The following is a 17,588-nucleotide window of genomic DNA, read 5'->3' as shown; positions in this document are numbered from 1 at the left end:
GTTCTTACTAAGCTGGCTCCAGAAGCTTTGTTTTACTTCAAAACTTGCAAAGCAGAATCTTCAAGACAACTGAGCCAAAGTTTATTGAATTAAGAAAGCAAAGCATAACATGAAGTGAGGGGCTCTTAGCTGTGTAGAAAATTGTGTTTTGGTGAATTCATGGAAGGAAAACACCTGCTCATCACTATTCTGATCCATACTTTCCCCCTCCAGATCAACGTTGTGATCTTCATACTAGCAGTTAAAGCATCATGCAGACGACGGCAGCGTTCACTGGAAAAAACTGGAGTTGTGTAAGTTTGTAACCGTGACCAAAAGAAACTAATCATGAGAAGTGGTAACACAGAGAGAGAACATATTGTTCCTGCCCCCAGACTGAAACTGGGACACCTCTTCCTTTGAAACGTTGTTTAGTGGTTCTTTTTACTATTTGTTGAATCTTTCGTTTCCCTTCTGTCAGCTCATGCTCAGCCACTCCCTTCCTTGTCCCCTTTCAGTTTTCTCTTGCTTGTGATCCCCATCTTGAGACACTTTCTCCCATAGCATAATTACAGTGATGTACTCCCTGAAAGCAGCTGCTAAAGGTAAAAGAATTGCCTTCAGGCCAGAATGTGCCTACACCCTGTGACAGCATGCTTCTGCTAAGATGTAAGCAAGGAGAATAAAATGTTAATTTTAAAAAATGTTATTTATACCCTGCCAGAATGTACCCATGGAGCGGCTTACAACATACTAAAATTCATCACTTTTGCACAATATATTAAAGAAACAACTCATCAGCTGTTTCTTTAGCATGACCATTGGTCAGGACTGATGGGAGTTGTAGTCCACTAACATCTGGAGGGGACCATGTTGGCTCTTCCCAGCCTGTGGCATTACCGTTTGGTCCCAGGTAATTGATCACCTAGTTCAGGTTCCAGGAACATCCCTTGGCAGGGATGGGGCTAGAATGAACTTCAGGTGGATCAGGTCATGCTAAAAAAATCCAGTGTACCCCGGCCAGGTGCTTGTCCAGTCCAGGAGTTTGCATCATTGTCTTCTGAGGAGTCCCACCCTCAAATATGTACAAGTTAGAGGCAAGGCAGTTCCTTACCATTTTACTAACGGTGTACATAACAGGCAAGTATTGCCACTGCCCAGTGATAAACAAGGGTAAGACAAAAGGCAAAGGAGACATATCATCTGGTTTCTGGAGATTGTTGTAGTTTCCTGAATCACTCTATTGAGGAAGGCACTTCTGGTGTGCTCAGTATAATACTGTGTGAAGGGGGGGGGGGGAGTTGGTGTCAGTGGAAGCATACCACCTGATGAGGAAAACACTTGCTAGCACATGATGTGGGTGGCACTGTGGTCTAAACCACCGAGCCTCTTGCGTTTGCCAATCAGAAGGTCGGCAGTTTGAATCTCCGTGATGGGGTGAGCTCCCGTTGCTGTCCCAGCTTCTGCCAACCTAGCAGTTCAAAAGCACGCCAGTGCAAGTAGATAAATAGATACTGCTGCAGCAGGAAGGTAAACGGTGTTTCCATGCGCTTTGGCTTCCGGCATGGTGTCCTGTTGCACCAGAAGCGGTTTAGTCATGCTGGCTACATGACCCGGAAAGCTGTCTGTGGGCAAATGCCAGCTCCTTTGGCCTGAAAGCAAGATGAGCGCCCAAACCCCATAGTCGTCTTTGACTGGACTTAACCATCCAGGGGTCCCTTTACCCCTTTACCTTTACAGAATAAATCCCCTTTACCTATCACCTGCTTTGTCAGTGGGTGTTACTTAGGCCATAAGCCAAGCTTCTGGGGTCTGGCTACCTAGGAGACAGCAAACTGGAATTCACAGATCAGTAGTTAGTATCTCTGCCTAGAGCAGGCATCCCCAAACTTCAGCCCTCCAGATTTTTGGACTACAATTCCCATCATCCCTGACCACTGGTCCTGTTAGCTAGGGATCATGGGAGTTGTAGGCCAAAACATCTGGAGGGCTGCAGTTTGGGTATGCCTGGCGTGTATTTGGTGGACGAGTCACAAAAACTGATTTTTTACAAGGTCACGTAGCAAACAAAACTAGTGTTTGAATTTACTTGTGTTTCATTTTGAACTTCTGCATTTCAGCCAGAGCTTTGAGAATTTCTTTCTTTCCTGGGGGTGGGTAGGTTTGGGAATAGCAGTGTGTGTGCTCCAGGGACTGCCATATTTCATGTCTAATGCGAATTATTTTATGGTTTTCATCTAGCTCTGTACTGCGGACTGCTTTCCTACTGCTACTGTTGATCAGCGCCACCTGGTTACTCGGTCTGATGGCGGTGAACAGTGATGTAATGACATTTCACTACCTGTTTGCTATCTTCAGCTGCTTACAGGTGAGTTTGGTAAAATGTCTTTTATGGCGTGCCTTCAGATCCACTTCATGCTCCATGGATTTATCACTTCTCTGATTATGCAGTGCCAAGTCAGGGCTTCATAGGTAAAAATGGCAAACTTAGTGAATTCCTCCTCCTTTAATCATTAAAGGACCCCCTCCCTGCAAAGCTTTTCTATTTTTTTAAAAAAACATATTCTTCTTTTGTCCTTTCTTCTTCATCCTTCTAAAAAACATCTAGGGCCTGTTCATCTTTTTCTTCCACTGTATATTCAATAAAGAAGTGAGGAAACATTTGAAGAATACTTTCACTGGAAAGAAGCCACTCACCGATGACACCACCACCACAAGAGCTACATTGTTAACTGTAAGGAGCCATTCTGCAAAAAGCATTTCCAGCAATTGACCAGCATAGTCATGTATCCTGACAAAATTGCTAATGCCAAATTTCGTCTGGATTTCCCTGCCATCAGCAATTGGCCTAGAATTCTGTTTATTTTAGGACGTATCCTCTTACCAACATAAAACAGAGCTGCATTCAGCTTTGGGTTTTTTAGAATGTAAATGGAAGTGTATGCATTGGGATTTATACAATTATGTCATATTCCTATTAAACCATTTAAGTGATTGGAGTTGACATAAGTCCATTGATTTCGTTGGGTCTCCTCTAAGACTTAGTTGGATATAACCCTACTGCACCTCACTAGTTTTCTTGTTAGTGTTTAAGGGCAGAAACTCTTTTTAAGGAAACATTTAGAGTTATTTCTATCCTGTTTGTGATATTTTTAGATCCCAAATTTACAATTATTATCTGATTTTATGAATCAAATGAGGGGACATCGGAAACCTTGGGCCGCTCAAACGTTGACTTTCAGGAGCAAAGTTTCTCCTGCTAAAAGCTCGCCATTTCCTAAAAGTCCAATTTTTAGGAAAGGATTACTGAGACTAATCCTTTCTTTGGACAAATAACTGAAAAGTTAAGCTTCCTCCAAACAAAAAATGTAGGGCTCATTTGACTACCAAAGCTCATGATCAGGATAATCACATGATGTGGCTGTTGATCAAAGTGCAAGTAGATAAATAGGTACCGCTCCGGCAGGAAGGTAAACAGCGTTTCTGTGTGCTGCTCTGGTTCGCCAGAAGCGGCTTTGTCATGCTGGCCACATGACCTGGAAGCTGTACGCTGGCTCCCTTGGCCAGTATAGCGAGATTAGCGCCGCAACCCCAGAGTCGTCCGCGACTGGGCCTAACAGTCAGGGGTCCCTTTACCTTTACAAAAAAGATGTGAGAGTCATCCGTTACCGATTGTTCATCATATTAACACACAAAAAAAAACCCACAGTAAACTAGCATATCAGGAAGAAAGCAAGTCTCCATGAGATCCAATTTTTCTGTGTTCAGGGGCACTGGAGGAGTAGTTAAGTATGCAGCCCCCTAATTTCAGTATGAAATGACACAGCTCAGCAAGAGCTTCACAGCAGGATTTGGCCTGTATGTATAGATCAGCTTTTATAATATTGACCTTTCAGTTTGATGGGTGGTTTCTAAAATAAACAAGTGTTTACTGGTCAACGCCTCTTATTTTTCCCTTCTCCCAGCGGTCTCTGAACTGTAACGACACGTATGTAGAAGAGCCAAATATGTATCGTACCACTATTGGGGAATCCACCGTCTCCTTAGAAAGCACCGTCAGGTCAGCCAAGAGTCACAATAGCTACCTTGCTTATATTCTCAGGTAATCTGGTGGCGGCGCATGGCTTTCAGGCCTCTCCCTTTACTCTTTGTGTTGCTTTTGCAAAAATAAAATAAAATGCATTGCTACTTTTGCACAAGTTGTGCTTCCCTTACGCTTCTGCAAATTCATTTTTGTGCAATATGCGTTTTGCATCTTACCTGTGCACTCATTTCCATCGTTTGATTGCACTATTTAAAGAAAATGTTGGCTGAATGCCAATTGTAGTGGCTATACTATTGCCATACAGTCCGCCAGGCAAATGTTGCATTTGAAGCAGCAAACTAGAATTTCAGATGTCCCTGTGGGGTTGCTTGCTATCATCCCCCTTTTCTTCTTTTTAGAGATGAAGCTGGCCAGAAGCTTAGTGTGTCATCAAGCCAAGCAAGAGCTGGTCATACAGAAGGCGATTCCTCCATCTTCCATAAGAAGCCATCAAAATCCAACGGTAAGAGGTCTTTCTTCTCTGAACTGTACATGACAAACATCTCCTCTAGTCTCCACCAACCAGCACCATGGTTTCCGCTCACGTCGCAGAAATCACCTATTAGCTCCTCGATCGCCGCCAGCGGCCGCCAATCATGCTCCCACATACTGCGACAAGGGCAGCTGTCTATTGGCTGCCGCAGCGGTAAGCAAGAGGGCTAATAGCAGCGATCAGGCAGCTGTGACACGAGCGGTTGTGTGCTGCGTTCCGGCGGGTGAGCGATTTTTGGCATACCCCCCAAATAATCCTCCCCAAAAGCTCAATCAAAATTTTCTAAATTTTGAGGCCCCCAAAATTACAGGGAGGGGCGTCTTATAGATGGAAAAATACGGTAATTTCTATATTGCATCAGGACCAAATCAATATTTGTAGTAATAGGAAATGTCAGGAGCCGTAAGTGTACTACTGTGTTGAAAAGGGCAACAAAATATCCTCCACAATGCATATTATAGCAAGGTACAAAGCTGCGTTTGTACAGTTACTCATGCATAGGTGTCAGGGCCGGTTCAGTTGCAGGTCAGCATGAAGACACAGAGTTGAGCAATAAAATTGATTATTCAAAGAAACAGAATACAAACTGATGAACCTACGGGCAGGACTGGCCCCGCGGGTCCAGCAGTTGACAGAACTGTGTCTCCCACTTTCCCCAAGTCTCCTCCCCATCCAGCTGTTTTCCCAGCCATCTTAAACTCTGTCCATTTTCTGTGCTCTTTTCTCTGCTCCATGCAAAGCTCTCTATGCCCTTGGAGACAAGGGAGGAGTGGAGCTGAATACAGTAGGACCGGGAGACTCCTGTTGCAGCCTCAGCCCCCACCTTCCCCTCAGCTGCCTCTCCTTCCTCTCTCACTCAAGTCTATTGCTTGTTCAGCATCCAACCATCCTGCCCCCCCCCCGGCCTCATCGTCTTTTTTCCGTGTCCGACCACCATTCCCCTGGCTTTTATCCTTCTTCCTCTGAGGCTTCTCTAGGGCACAGAAGCCAACCAGGAAGCAGGACATGAGTGCCACAGGTCTCTTCCCACTTGGGATTCCCAGCAACTATCATTCAGAGGCATCCAACAGAGGAGGCAGAGCATAACTGTTGCAGCTAGTAGCCATCGAGAGCCCTATCCTCTGTGACTATGCCTGCACAAAGAGGATTGATAGAGCAGACTAGAGCAAACACCTTTCTGTGACTATAAAACGCTTGAAGAATGTGATAAGTTAATGAACTTGCTGTTTGCCTTGGTTCTTGCATATAGTAAACATATGCCTGCATTGTTTCAACACTTTCATTCATTCACTTCTACAGAGAATGATTCTGACTCGGACAGCGAGTTGTCCCTTGACGAACACAGCAGCTCCTATGCCTCCTCACATTCGTCGGATAGTGAGGAAGATGGGGTAGAAGCAGGGAAAAAATGGAATGCAGCCAGCTCAAAAAACAATGACCGGGGTCCACTCCACAGCACTCCCAAAGGTAAGAGAGTAACAGCTAAAACTCTGCTTCCTCCCGGGGGGCCTTAAAAGTCACTTTGAAATGGCTGGTGTGGTTCAGAGAGTAGCAGGGTCTTGCCCTTGGAAGATGCACCACAAGTCCAGATGGGTTTGGCCTAAGACAGGGCTGGGGGAGCCTTCTTTCTGCCAGGGGCCATCCCTTCGGGTCACCCGCATGAAATTAGATGGAGAATCTCAGGCCACAGGTTGCCCACCCCTGGAACAACTGGCTTATTTCACATTCCCCACCTGATTCACGTGCCAGTCATAAGGATAGTAGAAAACACAATCTTAAAGGTTAAAAGGGAAGCAGAGATAAGCCATAGTCAAAATGAGTGTTTACTACGCAAGAGGATTCTTAGTCTAGAAAGGCCTTCTGCTGTCATAGTTCCTTAGGCGAATGGGGCAATGGCTTCCTTCATTGGTTGCGAAGCTGCGGCACCAGTAAATTCAGAGAAAGCAAAAAAATACCCCTGGCCACCCTTGGTTGTTACCCAGAACAGTGTGAAAGTCCGAGAAAGAAGAAACCTCTCAGTTAGCAGGCACAGGAATGCCGATTCAATCAGCTGGCACAATCCAGGCAACAGGTCCACGGTGAGCAAAGGGCAAGGCAGCACATGAAGCCACCAAAAGAGAAAACAGCTCCTTGTTCTCTTGAGGAATGTGGAGCATTTTCCCTGCCTTGGGTCTCTTGTGGCATTTCAGCAAGAGTGCTGTGTTTCCTAATGCAGCAGGACTGCCCTGGCTTGGAAATGACCCTCTCCATAACAGGCAAGTCAGTGGAGAGGCAGTGAGAAGCAGACTGAGCAGAGCAGATCCCCCCCCCCCAAAAAAAATCATGCAGTGAGGCTTAATTTCATTTATTAAAAAATCATTTGCAAAATGTACAAGTCACTTTATTTGGCTGAAAACGGGGGCTCAGAAAGTGGCATGCTGAAACTCAAGTAATCACCAAACCCTTTGTTGTAAAAGGGAATCACTTGGAATCCAGTTACTTCTTGGTCCCTGGCTGCGATCAAGAAATCACCTATTCCCCCCCTTTACGTTTCTTGTGCCCTAGTTTTATTTTTAAGTGAGAACGTTTTCAGTGCCAATAACCCTGCTGTTTTAGAAGAATGAATTTTGGATTGTGTGTATGTGGTGGCCCAATAAATGCTCAGTGGTGAGAAAAAGATGCTTCCCAACCGCGATTACATTGCTGGGGTTCCAATTCATTTGTGGAGTGAGGGTTGCCATCAGGGTGGCTGCAAATAAGGAGAAAAGAAGCAACCACAACCTAAACCTGAAATTATATGCAAACCAGATTTGAGCCAAAGGACTGCAAAGGAAGCTGCCTCATCCCGAGTCAGATCATTGGTCCATTGGGCTCAGCATTGTTGACACGGATTGGCAGCAACTCTCCAGGTTTTCAGGCAGGAAATACCACAAACTGAAACTAGTTCATTTTGACAGCTTTGGCCAAAGATGTGTCATCGCTAATGGGCGTATTCTGTGTTGTAGACAGTTGCCAAAGCAGCTTCCAACAACAGAGGAAGCTGCAGAGAGAAGCTCTAATTTTGTGTGTCGCTTTTTGTTTTTAATTGGTTTGGGGTTTTATTTTCCTGTGTTCTGCAGTGGATTCTGTTCCCAATCACGTGAAACCCTACTGGCCTTCTGAGGGTGTAACGGCAAGTGATGGTGAGGAGGCAAGTGCAAAGCAAAAGCTGAAGGTGGAAACGAAGGTGAATGTGGAACTTCACCAGGAAAACCACACCAACCACAGCAGCGAAGCGCCTCAGGATAAAGAGAATGAAGGGCAGCAGAAGGAGAACAAGCCACTTGTGCAGCAGAACCACCAGCAGCCAGAACAGAGGAAAGGTAATGGAGAAGGGTCTCCATAAATATATCCCCAGAAATCCGCAATGCTCGAGAGACTGTTGGCTCTTCCTGTTTGCATTATCTCAACCTCTCTTACATTGAGCACACCACCTTAAACATACGGTACTCACATTTCACTGGATGTCACGATTGTACATCCTCCCATCTGTTCTGAACAAAGGAGAGGTTCAGAGAGCTTTGCTTTAGGCAAGCACAGCAGTGCCTAATGTCAGTGCCTTTTCCCCATCAATGGGAAATGATGCCTGCTCCATTTTGTGGTCCTGCCTTTTCCCCTACCCTTTCAGATGGAGTAGCTGTTTTGTTCTTTGCCATGCCACCCACAGCACTATCTCACAATTCCAAATGTGCCACAAACAAACAAACAAAACAATTCCAAATGTGCCCACTGGCCCAAAAACATTGACAGCAGTTGCATCTAACAATGGGATTTGGTGCCATGAGATGTGGGTGACAACCCAACTTAGACCTCTTTAAAAAGAAATTGGAGTAACAATTGGAGTAACACATAGAGGAGAAATCTCTTGGTTGCTGATAGTCATGCAGTCTGAATAAGACCTGCGGGATCAGAGACAGCCTTAGGAAATGGCAGTGGGAAAGGGCTGTGTCGTCCAGTCCTACTGGTAGGCTTCTTCTAGGCAACTGGTTGGTCACTTTGGAAAACAGAACGCTGGACTCAATAGGCCTTTGGTCTGATCCAACAGGTCTGTTATGTATTTAATACAAAATAATGAAACACAAGAGTTCTTCACCCACCTAGTTTGAAAGTGGCAGACATGCCTTTTGAGGATGCATGCATCCTAAGTGACAGGGAGCCATGACAGACTGTCAAATGTAAATTTAGTGAGATGCCTAGGCAGGAGGGTACGTAGAATCACCTGCCGGACATGGCTGCTGTCGGAGAGCATTGCTGAAAGGCTTTGTGAAATCGATCCCTACAAGCAGGGAGAACTTGCTGGGTTATCAGTTCATGTCTCAATCTCAGCTCTCTTCCATGACAATTTGTACTAAAAGGTAGGTGAAGGGCAGGCTTGGGTACAAAGATTGTTCCTATATAAACTGCTTTTCCAGGTGGACAGTCTTGGTAGGCATTGGTGGTTGAGAGTAATGATAGGCCAGACTGACTTATTTCCAATCTAGGAATACATGGAGCATTGAGTCTTCCTTAAATACAGGTTTTGAACCTAGAAGAGTTACCTCAAGTTGAGAACTTTGCCCAGGGGTGAGAACAGAAATTGTGTGTCGGCAGCGCAGCAGCAGCAAGAGGCCCCATTAGCGAAAGCACGCCTCAGGTTAAAGAATGGACCTCCGGAATGAATTAAGTTCATAACGAGAGGTACCACTGTACTGAATTCCTCCATTCATCACTTCCCGTTTCTTTCCACGGCAGGCATACTGAAGAACAAAGTCACCTACCCACCGCCACTGGTGGACAAGAACATGAAGAACAGATTAAGGGAAAAACTGTCAGATTATAATCAAACCACTATCTCATCAAGAATGAATTCCATTGGGACTAACAATGGCATCCGTGCCACTTCAGATTCTGGAGTAACAATAAAAAACCCCAGAAGAGATCAGCCTCCAGAACAGATAAACGGTTTGGCCATGAATGTCCATGTGGGAACTGGAACTGCAGAAACTTCTGATTCTGAGTGAGTGTGACTGTTTGTGAATTGCTTCTCTGTCGCGTGGTGTTGCCCCTCTCGGGTTTCTGACGCCTGCTCCTCTCCATACTTTTAACACTTCAATGGCCCATATTGCAGACATTTGTTCTTACAAACGCCAGGGCTGTTTGCTCCTCCTTTTCGCCTGCTTTCTCTTGTGCACCAATTTTAGTGCTTCAATCCTGCTTTGTTTTAAACCAAAGTTCTCTCTTGCTTCTGAAATGGGGAACTCTGGAGTAAGCCAGAGCCATATCCTGGAACCCAATTAATCACAATATCCCCTACCACCATACCCAAGTTAACAGAATACTTGCTTTTTACCAATTACCTTGCCCAAAAACATCCTGTCATTAATTTCACCCACTTTTTAACTTTCATACTTGACACCTGTCTGTCTCTCTGCATGCTAACATAATTAAAATGACCTCGGTAGTTTCACTTAAAGGATTTGTCAGCCTGCCTCCGTTTTAACCCCAGGTTGCATGATTGCTTCTCTTCATGAACAGAGGCAGTAATGAAACCTCAATTTGAATCATCAGGAAATGGTGACACCTGCTGCAACTTGCGAGAGACGACTCTGCCAGTGATGCCACTTCCCTGGGACCTTTTGATTCTGCCTTCGCCAAGGGATGTTGCGTCTGGGGAAAGTTTCTCATGGCGGCACCCCTGTGGCCATGCCCCATTTCCTGCAATCTACACAGTAAGGCATCTTATGGTACCTTCAGGGTCTGCCTGACTGCATCAGTTGTGCCAAAACAAGCAGAGACTGATGAATGGAAGTCGCTACTGGAGACCAATGCCTTTGGGGAAAGTGGACAGAGCCATAGCAATGCTGCAAGGATATCCTTGAGGAATAAATGGTCCATAGTACAATAGACATAGCAGCTTAAACCTGCTGTTACTCTCGGCCTACACTGGGGATCTGGGGATCCAACAGGATCTGTGAACTCAGGAGAAAAACAAAACCACACCAAGTGCCCTTTCAATTCCTTTGCCAGCTTCCACACCAGCTTGTGGTGGACACTTTTGTCTTAAACTACCATCATTTTGATATAAATATATAAAATATAAATATATATATAGCTGTAGATATTTTTTATATATTTTATATGGTGATTCTTTAAAAGTTTCTTTTTGTACATTTCACGTAATATGACGGTTTTCTTAAAAATTGGATAGCAGGAGAGTAATTGTGAAAGAGCTTTGGTATTTTTTATATTAAAAAGAATTGCACAAGTGTACTTGAATTTGGCGTTTCAGGGTGGGGAAATATAACTAACGTCTGCATCATGCCTAACTGTAATGCAGTCTTTTTAAAAAAGGCTGCCACTTATCTCTGGAAACTTAAATTCAGGAAAAGAATTTTTTGGAATAATCTGAAATATTTTAAAGGATTCAGTGTGTATTTTTGTACTCCTCTACACCAGGCAATCATCCAGTAACAATGAAAGTATTTGGGGGTGATTTTTAAGGAAGTCTGCCTTTCCCCCACTATTCCATCTACATATAGACATTTTCTGCACTACAAAATTAATACTTGCTTAGGGGGGAAATGTGAAATTAACTATTTTTGTGTTGCACAGTTAAGGACTGTAAGCAGAATTGGTAACCTGAATGCCCAGAAGTGCCTTTCCAGAAGTAAAGGCCTTTAGTTAATGGGCTAAACAGCATTTCTCTATAATGTGGAATTCCCTTTTAGAGTCCCAGGCGTCGGGGAGGGTAGCTGACAACAAAATTCACAATTTATAAAAAATAATAAACGTGTAACTTGTATTTATGATACTTGGTCTCTGAATGCACAAAGCTGCCCGTCGTTTGTTCATTTACCCCAAAAGGGAAACTTTTAAGTCAATCTGCATGATGCAGCCTAGTTAAGCCCCCCAGATTTCAGTGACAGACTTGAGCATTTGCTAAGATCTTTTCTCCCTTTGAAATCAAGTGCTTAACTTTGATAAGGTCAGCGATTCAGTTTAAAGAGATTATGAATGCAGCCCTTTAATATTTAGATGGCATTCAGATATTGCAAAACTACCTTATTTAAGGGATACCTGATAACTGGATTTCAAGAGCAAATCAGAAATTGTTTTGTTCAATTTTATTTTGTTTTTAAACCAACTCCATTGTCAAGCTCAGAGAACCGGGAAAGAGTATAGCTCTTTAAAAAGTATTGCTTTCATGCTGTATGAAAATCTGATGTAAAAAAAAGAAAGTTTTAAATGTGAACATATCTGCCTATCATACTTGGGGATGTGCTAAATGATGTTACAGCTGTTTCACATCTATGTGTATATTTTGTCCCAATGAAATGTAGTTAGGTTTTTTTTATCAGAACTGTTAAAGTATGTCAGCTGTGCTAACCCTGGGGGTGGGGGGTGAAATCCTGGGGTGGTTTTTTTGTTAGTTTATGGCAGATTAGACACTGGAGGAATTTTTAAAACAAATTTATATTTATTAATGTGCAGAACACTGGAATTGAAGCACAGATGAGAGAACCTAACAATAAATTAAGTTTGTGGATTTGTATTAATGCTTCCAGCCATTTATTATCCATTGGTCTCCTCTTGCTAACCCATGCCAAGAGAAGGCAGAGAACCTCATTTATCCGTAACTGCTGCTCTCCCAAGAGCCTCCAACTCCCAGCTATCCACTCTAGCAACAAAATCATCCAGTTTGCTGATGACACCACTGTGGTGGGGCTCATTTCTGAGGGGGATGAGTCCGCCTATCGGGACGAGGTGGAGCGGCTCTATGGTTTGTGTGAAAATAATAATCTGGCCCTTAATACTGCCAAGACTAAGGAACTGGTGGTGGACTACAGGAAGAAAAAGGCGGACATTCAGCCCCTGTATATTGGCAGGGACCGGGTGGAGAGGGTGGCTATATTTTAAGTTTTTGGGTGTTACCATCGAGCAGAGTATGACCTGGAGCACAAATACCACTGCTCTAGTGAAGAAGGCCCAGCAGAGAATATATTTCCTCAGAAAAGAACAAGCTGGTGTCCTTCTACCGAGGCTCCATAGAGAGCATTCTTACATACCGTATCTGTGCTTGGTTTTCCAGCTACACAGTCATGGATAGGAAAGTGCTCCAGAAGGTCATAACCACAGCCCAAAAGATTATCGGTCATCCTGTCCCATCTCTGTAAGAACTATACAACTCCCGTTGCCTTAAAAAAGCAAATAATATTTTACAGGATTCATCTCATCCTGGATATAGTCTTTTTGCACCACTGCCTTTGGGCAAGAAATACAGAACAATTAAATCAAGAACAAATAGATTTTTAAAAAGTTTCTATCCAAGAGCTATAACCATCTTAAATGCTGTAACTAAATAATATGATCCTGGGGAGTTGTAATGTGTGTGTGTGTGTGTGTGTGTGTGTGTGTGTGTGTGTGTGTGTTGTGTCGCTGTAATTGTGTTTTTGTTTGTTTTTATGGGATGCCATTCAATTTCGTTGTACTATGTACAATGACAATAAAGTATTCTATTCTATCCTGTTGCTCACATCCACTGCGTCTGAAACCAACCACAGTGAAGGTGGCATTCTTTTCCTCTTCCACTCATGTGACTTAAGATCTCCACTGGATTGGGCAAAGGGCCCACCTAGTCCAGTACGTTGTTCTCACAGTGGCTAAGGAGATGCCCATGGGAAGCAGATCCTCGGTTCTCCTTACCTGCAATTAGCATTCACAGGCATACTGTCTCCAATAGTGCAGGCAGAAAGAACAACTGGTCTTACCTGAAGTGTCATTCTGGGAGTGGGGCGTCGTATCCAATGGAGTGGCTGTTCACCCTGTCGCGAGACACTAGACAGCAGCAAAGTCTTGTGGGAAGTAGGCGGCACTCCCTCCGTTTTCCGGATTCGCCCAGCAGAAAGTACCTAAAGAGAGAAAAAATACCTGCCAACCTCCCCCTTCCCCGCTCTGGAAATTTCTGCAATAAAATAAATTGCTAAATATCTGAAAGGCAAGGAAACGCAACACAAGGAACGTGACAAACTAGCACTCAAGATAGGCCATACTCCCCCAGTGTATAGTAGAGCTATACAGTAAATACACTCCCAAAACAAAACTTCAGGTAAGACCTGGGGTCAGCAAAACTTTTTCAGCAGGGGGCCGGTCCACTGTCCCTCAGACCTTGTTGGGGGCTGGACTATATTTTGAAGGGGGGAAAAATTCCTATGCCCCACAAATAACTCAGAGATGCATTTTAAATAAAAGGACACATTCTACTCATGTAAAAACACACTGATTCCTGGACCGATTTAGAAGGCGATTGGGCCAGATCCGGCCCCTGGCCCTTATTTTGCCTACCCAAGGGTAAGAACAATTGTTCTTTTTAGTTTGTGGGCAGTTGTATCCAATGGAATGGGAAATACCACAGACTTTTCCCAGACAGGAAACAAGCTGGAAAGACAAACCCCCCCCCCCTCACAAGGGACGCAAACTAGTCATTGAGTTTGTTGTTTTGTTGTCTTTGCATTTGAGGAAGCCTGCAACCACTGGAACCCTTGCCTGCCTTAAAAACATTGACAAAAGGGCTGGGATTAGAATATAAAGTCCCTTTGTCTATTTTGTGTTCGAAGGGGGGGGGGGAGGATTGAGAAGCGTTTGGTGAGAAACGACTGGCTGGTTGCTTGTCATCTCTCTGGGTTAGCAAAACTTTCCTTTTACCCTTTGATTCAATAAGGACATCTTTCAATGCCCCTTGTCCAAAAAGGTGACCACCGGAAAAGAGAACGGTAGAAAAGTTCACCCTAAGACGCTGCATCTGCATTTTAGCTCTTTAGCCACAAAGTGTGTCTAGCCATTATCTGGGATGCCACTGCTCTAGCTGAAAACTGAATGGAATCCATAGAGGCATCAGCCATAAAACCCCGAGCCTTTAGCTTAGTCAGAATTTGGTGTTGATGGGCCACATCTTGGGGAGGAGATTGCAATAAGTCCTCAAGCCACACAATGCATGCTTGGGCACATGATGAAGCTACACAGGAAGCTCTTAAGGGCAGCTGCTTCATGAACTTTACATGCAGCAAACTCCAGCCTCTGGTCAAGTCATGTTCCAGAGTTGGGCATCTCCCTCCTGGGGGACCAGATGACGAGATGAAAGATTTAACCGAGGGAGTCCAGCCTACTTCCCACAAGTCTTTGCTCCCTGTCTAGTGCCTTGTGACAGGGTGAACACCAATTCCATTGGATGTGACGCCCCACGAACTAAAACATAGCCATTGACTTACCCATGCATATTTCAATTACATGCACACAGCTCAAACCTTCCCGTGGAGAGTAGGTTTCAGCTTCTCTGAATAACCAATGAAGAGTTGCTAAGCAGCCAGGGACTTGGCTCTCACTGCCGTCTCCCTCTGGTGAAAGCTCTCCGATTGTCAGCACATCTGAGACGTTCAGAATCCATCTGTTCAAGTGAAACGGAGCTTTTCAAATCTTTCTGTTCTAATCTCTCTACCCCACTCAGTGAAGTAAGAAAGCCAAAAAGTTTGCAGATTGTATTTCTAGCTCAACAAGATATGCAGTAGAAAATTCCTCCCCTGCCAGCTTTTCAGTTTCCTGAGTGTTCAGTGTTAAGAGCAACTCCCTATCTTGTATTTGTAAAGTGTTTACAGAATGGACACCCTCTCATCCTGGAAGTAAAGTTTAAATGCTTCCAGGGAAGGGGAAACAGAGAAGCAAAATCTAGACATCTACCTAAGTATCGGCATCAGCCCTAATAAGATACAGTTCCCGGACAAATAGCCTATGAATGAGGCAGACCTTATATTCCAAGTGTGAATATAAATTTTAATGCTCCAGGATAAGAATTTCCCTTGACTCTTAGACGTGGCAGATAAATACAAAGTGTTGATATAAACCCTTTTATCAGCCGTGGTTTAAAAATAAAAATTAAGAGCCAAGGCTGTGATCTGACATTAAACACACCTGCTCATTGGAGGAATATACTGTTGGTAGATTTATGTGGCCTAAACACACACCTGCTTCAGTTAGTTGCACTTCCTACAGAAATTAAGAATGCCGGTCTTAAGAGTCGATATCTAGGTGACTCATAGTAGCAACACAGTCCAAAGGTGTGAAAATAAATCGGAACCATACGGTATGAGCCAATTCACCTGCAAACCTTGGCAAACCTTCACAAAAGTCAAATTACAAGGGTAAGGAACAAGGGACGCTATTATTTTTTGAAGGACTGCGCATCAATGCTGCTACCTATGCAAAGTACAAGAGGACAGGATTCTGCCCAATGAAGCTTACTGTCCAAAATTCAACACAGGAGATAATGGGGAGGGAAATGGGGGCAGAGGGAAATGGGAAGAGCTTGTGTTTCTTTCTGGCCACACCTGCCTTATATTAGTTCCTGGTTAGGATTAGCGGATTACGTGGTTGTACTAAAGGTGTCAAGGAACAGGTAGGTCTTGAGGAGGATCTGAAGGAACTCAGGAAGGTGATGTCACATCGGAGTTCTGGAAGGCAGTGAAAATGGTGGAGAAGCAGGACACCTGCAGATGGAGGCATGTACTACTGCTTAAAATCAAGTACATATACCAATAATTATGTCACTGTCTTTTCACAGAACATTTTAGAACTCAATGCAAACTCCATTTACACCAAGGTATGTTCACCCCACCACCACCCTTCATGCTTATGAGTCGGGGCTTAAATAACTATTCTAGCACAAACTGGGACTGGCAGGTTACAGCTTCTCACCAAACATTGTATAAAATTTTTATTTTGTTAGCTGGATTATATCCAGCACCTAGCCCAGGGGTCAGCAACCTTTTTCAGCCATGGGCTGGTCCACCATCCCTCAGACCATGTGGAGGGCCGGACTATATTTGGGGTGTGTGTGAATGAATTCCTATGCCCCACAAATAAAGGGACACATTCTACTCATGTAAAAACACGCTGATTCCTGGACCGTCCACAGGCTGGATTGAGAAGGTGATTGGGTTGCATCTGGCCCACAGGCCTTAGGTTGCTTACCCCTGACCTAGCCCATCACAGGCAGAAAACAGCATGGGGAAGTATTTCAAATTCATTCCTTTACCTACATATTTGGATTTTTCCAGCCCTGATGTCCAGTAGAGGGAACAGATATACACCCACTAACTGAATTACAGTATTCTCAAACTGACATGTGCAATAACATGCCAGAATAACTTTTGTTTTAATTGATTAATTAAGGAATCAGCTGAAACGCTAAGCAAAGAATTGGCAAAAGCAATTACTCTTAATGGCCCTTGTGAATTACTCCAGGAACAATCCTAATCCCGTGAAATGAAAAGAATATTTGCCACCCAATTTAGCTGAGCAAGTAGTCATTTTCCAGTACAAAACACACACACACACACACACAGCAAACAATAACAGACCACATCTCTAAATCAAGACTAAACCAATCCATAATTGTTTAAAGCTTTCCTCCTATTTTGGGAGTATGGCCAATTTTAAGGTGCCCCCAGCCCAATGAATAGAATCTATTCATTTTTTCTATGAAGCTGAAGTGTGTCCACAACAATTTCTATCAGTGCTGACTTAAATTTCATATACATCTTTGTGGGAAAATGAGCTTTTGGAAGATACAATAAGCCACAAGAATTATGCTCTTAAAACACTCCCCAAGCGTATGTTTTATAGAACATGGCGCTTTGTTTGTCATCACTCTGAAATCAAATCTATTGAACGGGATAATAAGGGGATATAACAGGGTTGGGCAACATCTGGATTTCAACATTGCGATATATCACCAGCTAAACATCACAATATACCAATATATCACAATGTCTGAAATAAGGATGGAGCTATGTAGAAGCATTGGCTGACTTCAAGGTTTTCCCCACATTGTGATTTTTGCATAGCACACACACGTTGTGATTTGCAATATATTTCCAGGTCCAAAATTATGAAACCGATATCATGATATAGACTTCAAACCAGTTTTGGATGTTAGAACAATATATCACATAATCCTAATAATGGTCATTTTCTATTAAAGAA

General features: G+C 43.7%; 1 protein-coding gene across 6 annotated transcripts in view; it reads left to right on the top strand.

The window, feature by feature from the left end:
- Window positions 1–12,105, top strand: part of CELSR1 (cadherin EGF LAG seven-pass G-type receptor 1) — a 158,810-nt gene extending 146,705 nt beyond the window's left edge. The window contains exons 27-35 of one of the 6 annotated variants that reach the window (XM_088651809.1): window positions 214–293; window positions 2,221–2,347; window positions 2,588–2,713; window positions 3,945–4,039; window positions 4,423–4,526; window positions 5,856–6,023; window positions 7,655–7,897; window positions 9,306–9,570; window positions 10,122–12,105. In XM_088651809.1, the coding sequence (XP_088507935.1) occupies window positions 214–293; window positions 2,221–2,347; window positions 2,588–2,713; window positions 3,945–4,039; window positions 4,423–4,526; window positions 5,856–6,023; window positions 7,655–7,897; window positions 9,306–9,570; window positions 10,122–10,131 (1,218 nt within the window). In that variant the 3' untranslated portion in view covers window positions 10,132–12,105. Of the gene's footprint in view, window positions 1–213; window positions 294–2,220; window positions 2,348–2,587; window positions 2,714–3,944; window positions 4,082–4,422; window positions 4,527–5,855; window positions 6,024–7,654; window positions 7,898–9,305; window positions 9,571–10,059 lie in introns of all 6 variants that reach the window. The other 5 variants (XM_060279378.2, XM_060279377.2, XM_060279374.2 and 2 more) reach the window with 5 other exon arrangements.
- The last annotated feature ends 5,483 nt before the right edge of the window (window positions 12,106–17,588 follow it).

The sequence above is a fragment of the Zootoca vivipara genome, chromosome 9, assembly GCF_965207765.1.
Source record: "Zootoca vivipara chromosome 9, rZooViv2.hap1.1, whole genome shotgun sequence".
NCBI lineage: Eukaryota > Metazoa > Chordata > Lepidosauria > Squamata > Lacertidae > Zootoca > Zootoca vivipara.
This window is presented reverse-complemented; position numbering and strand designations above follow the sequence as displayed.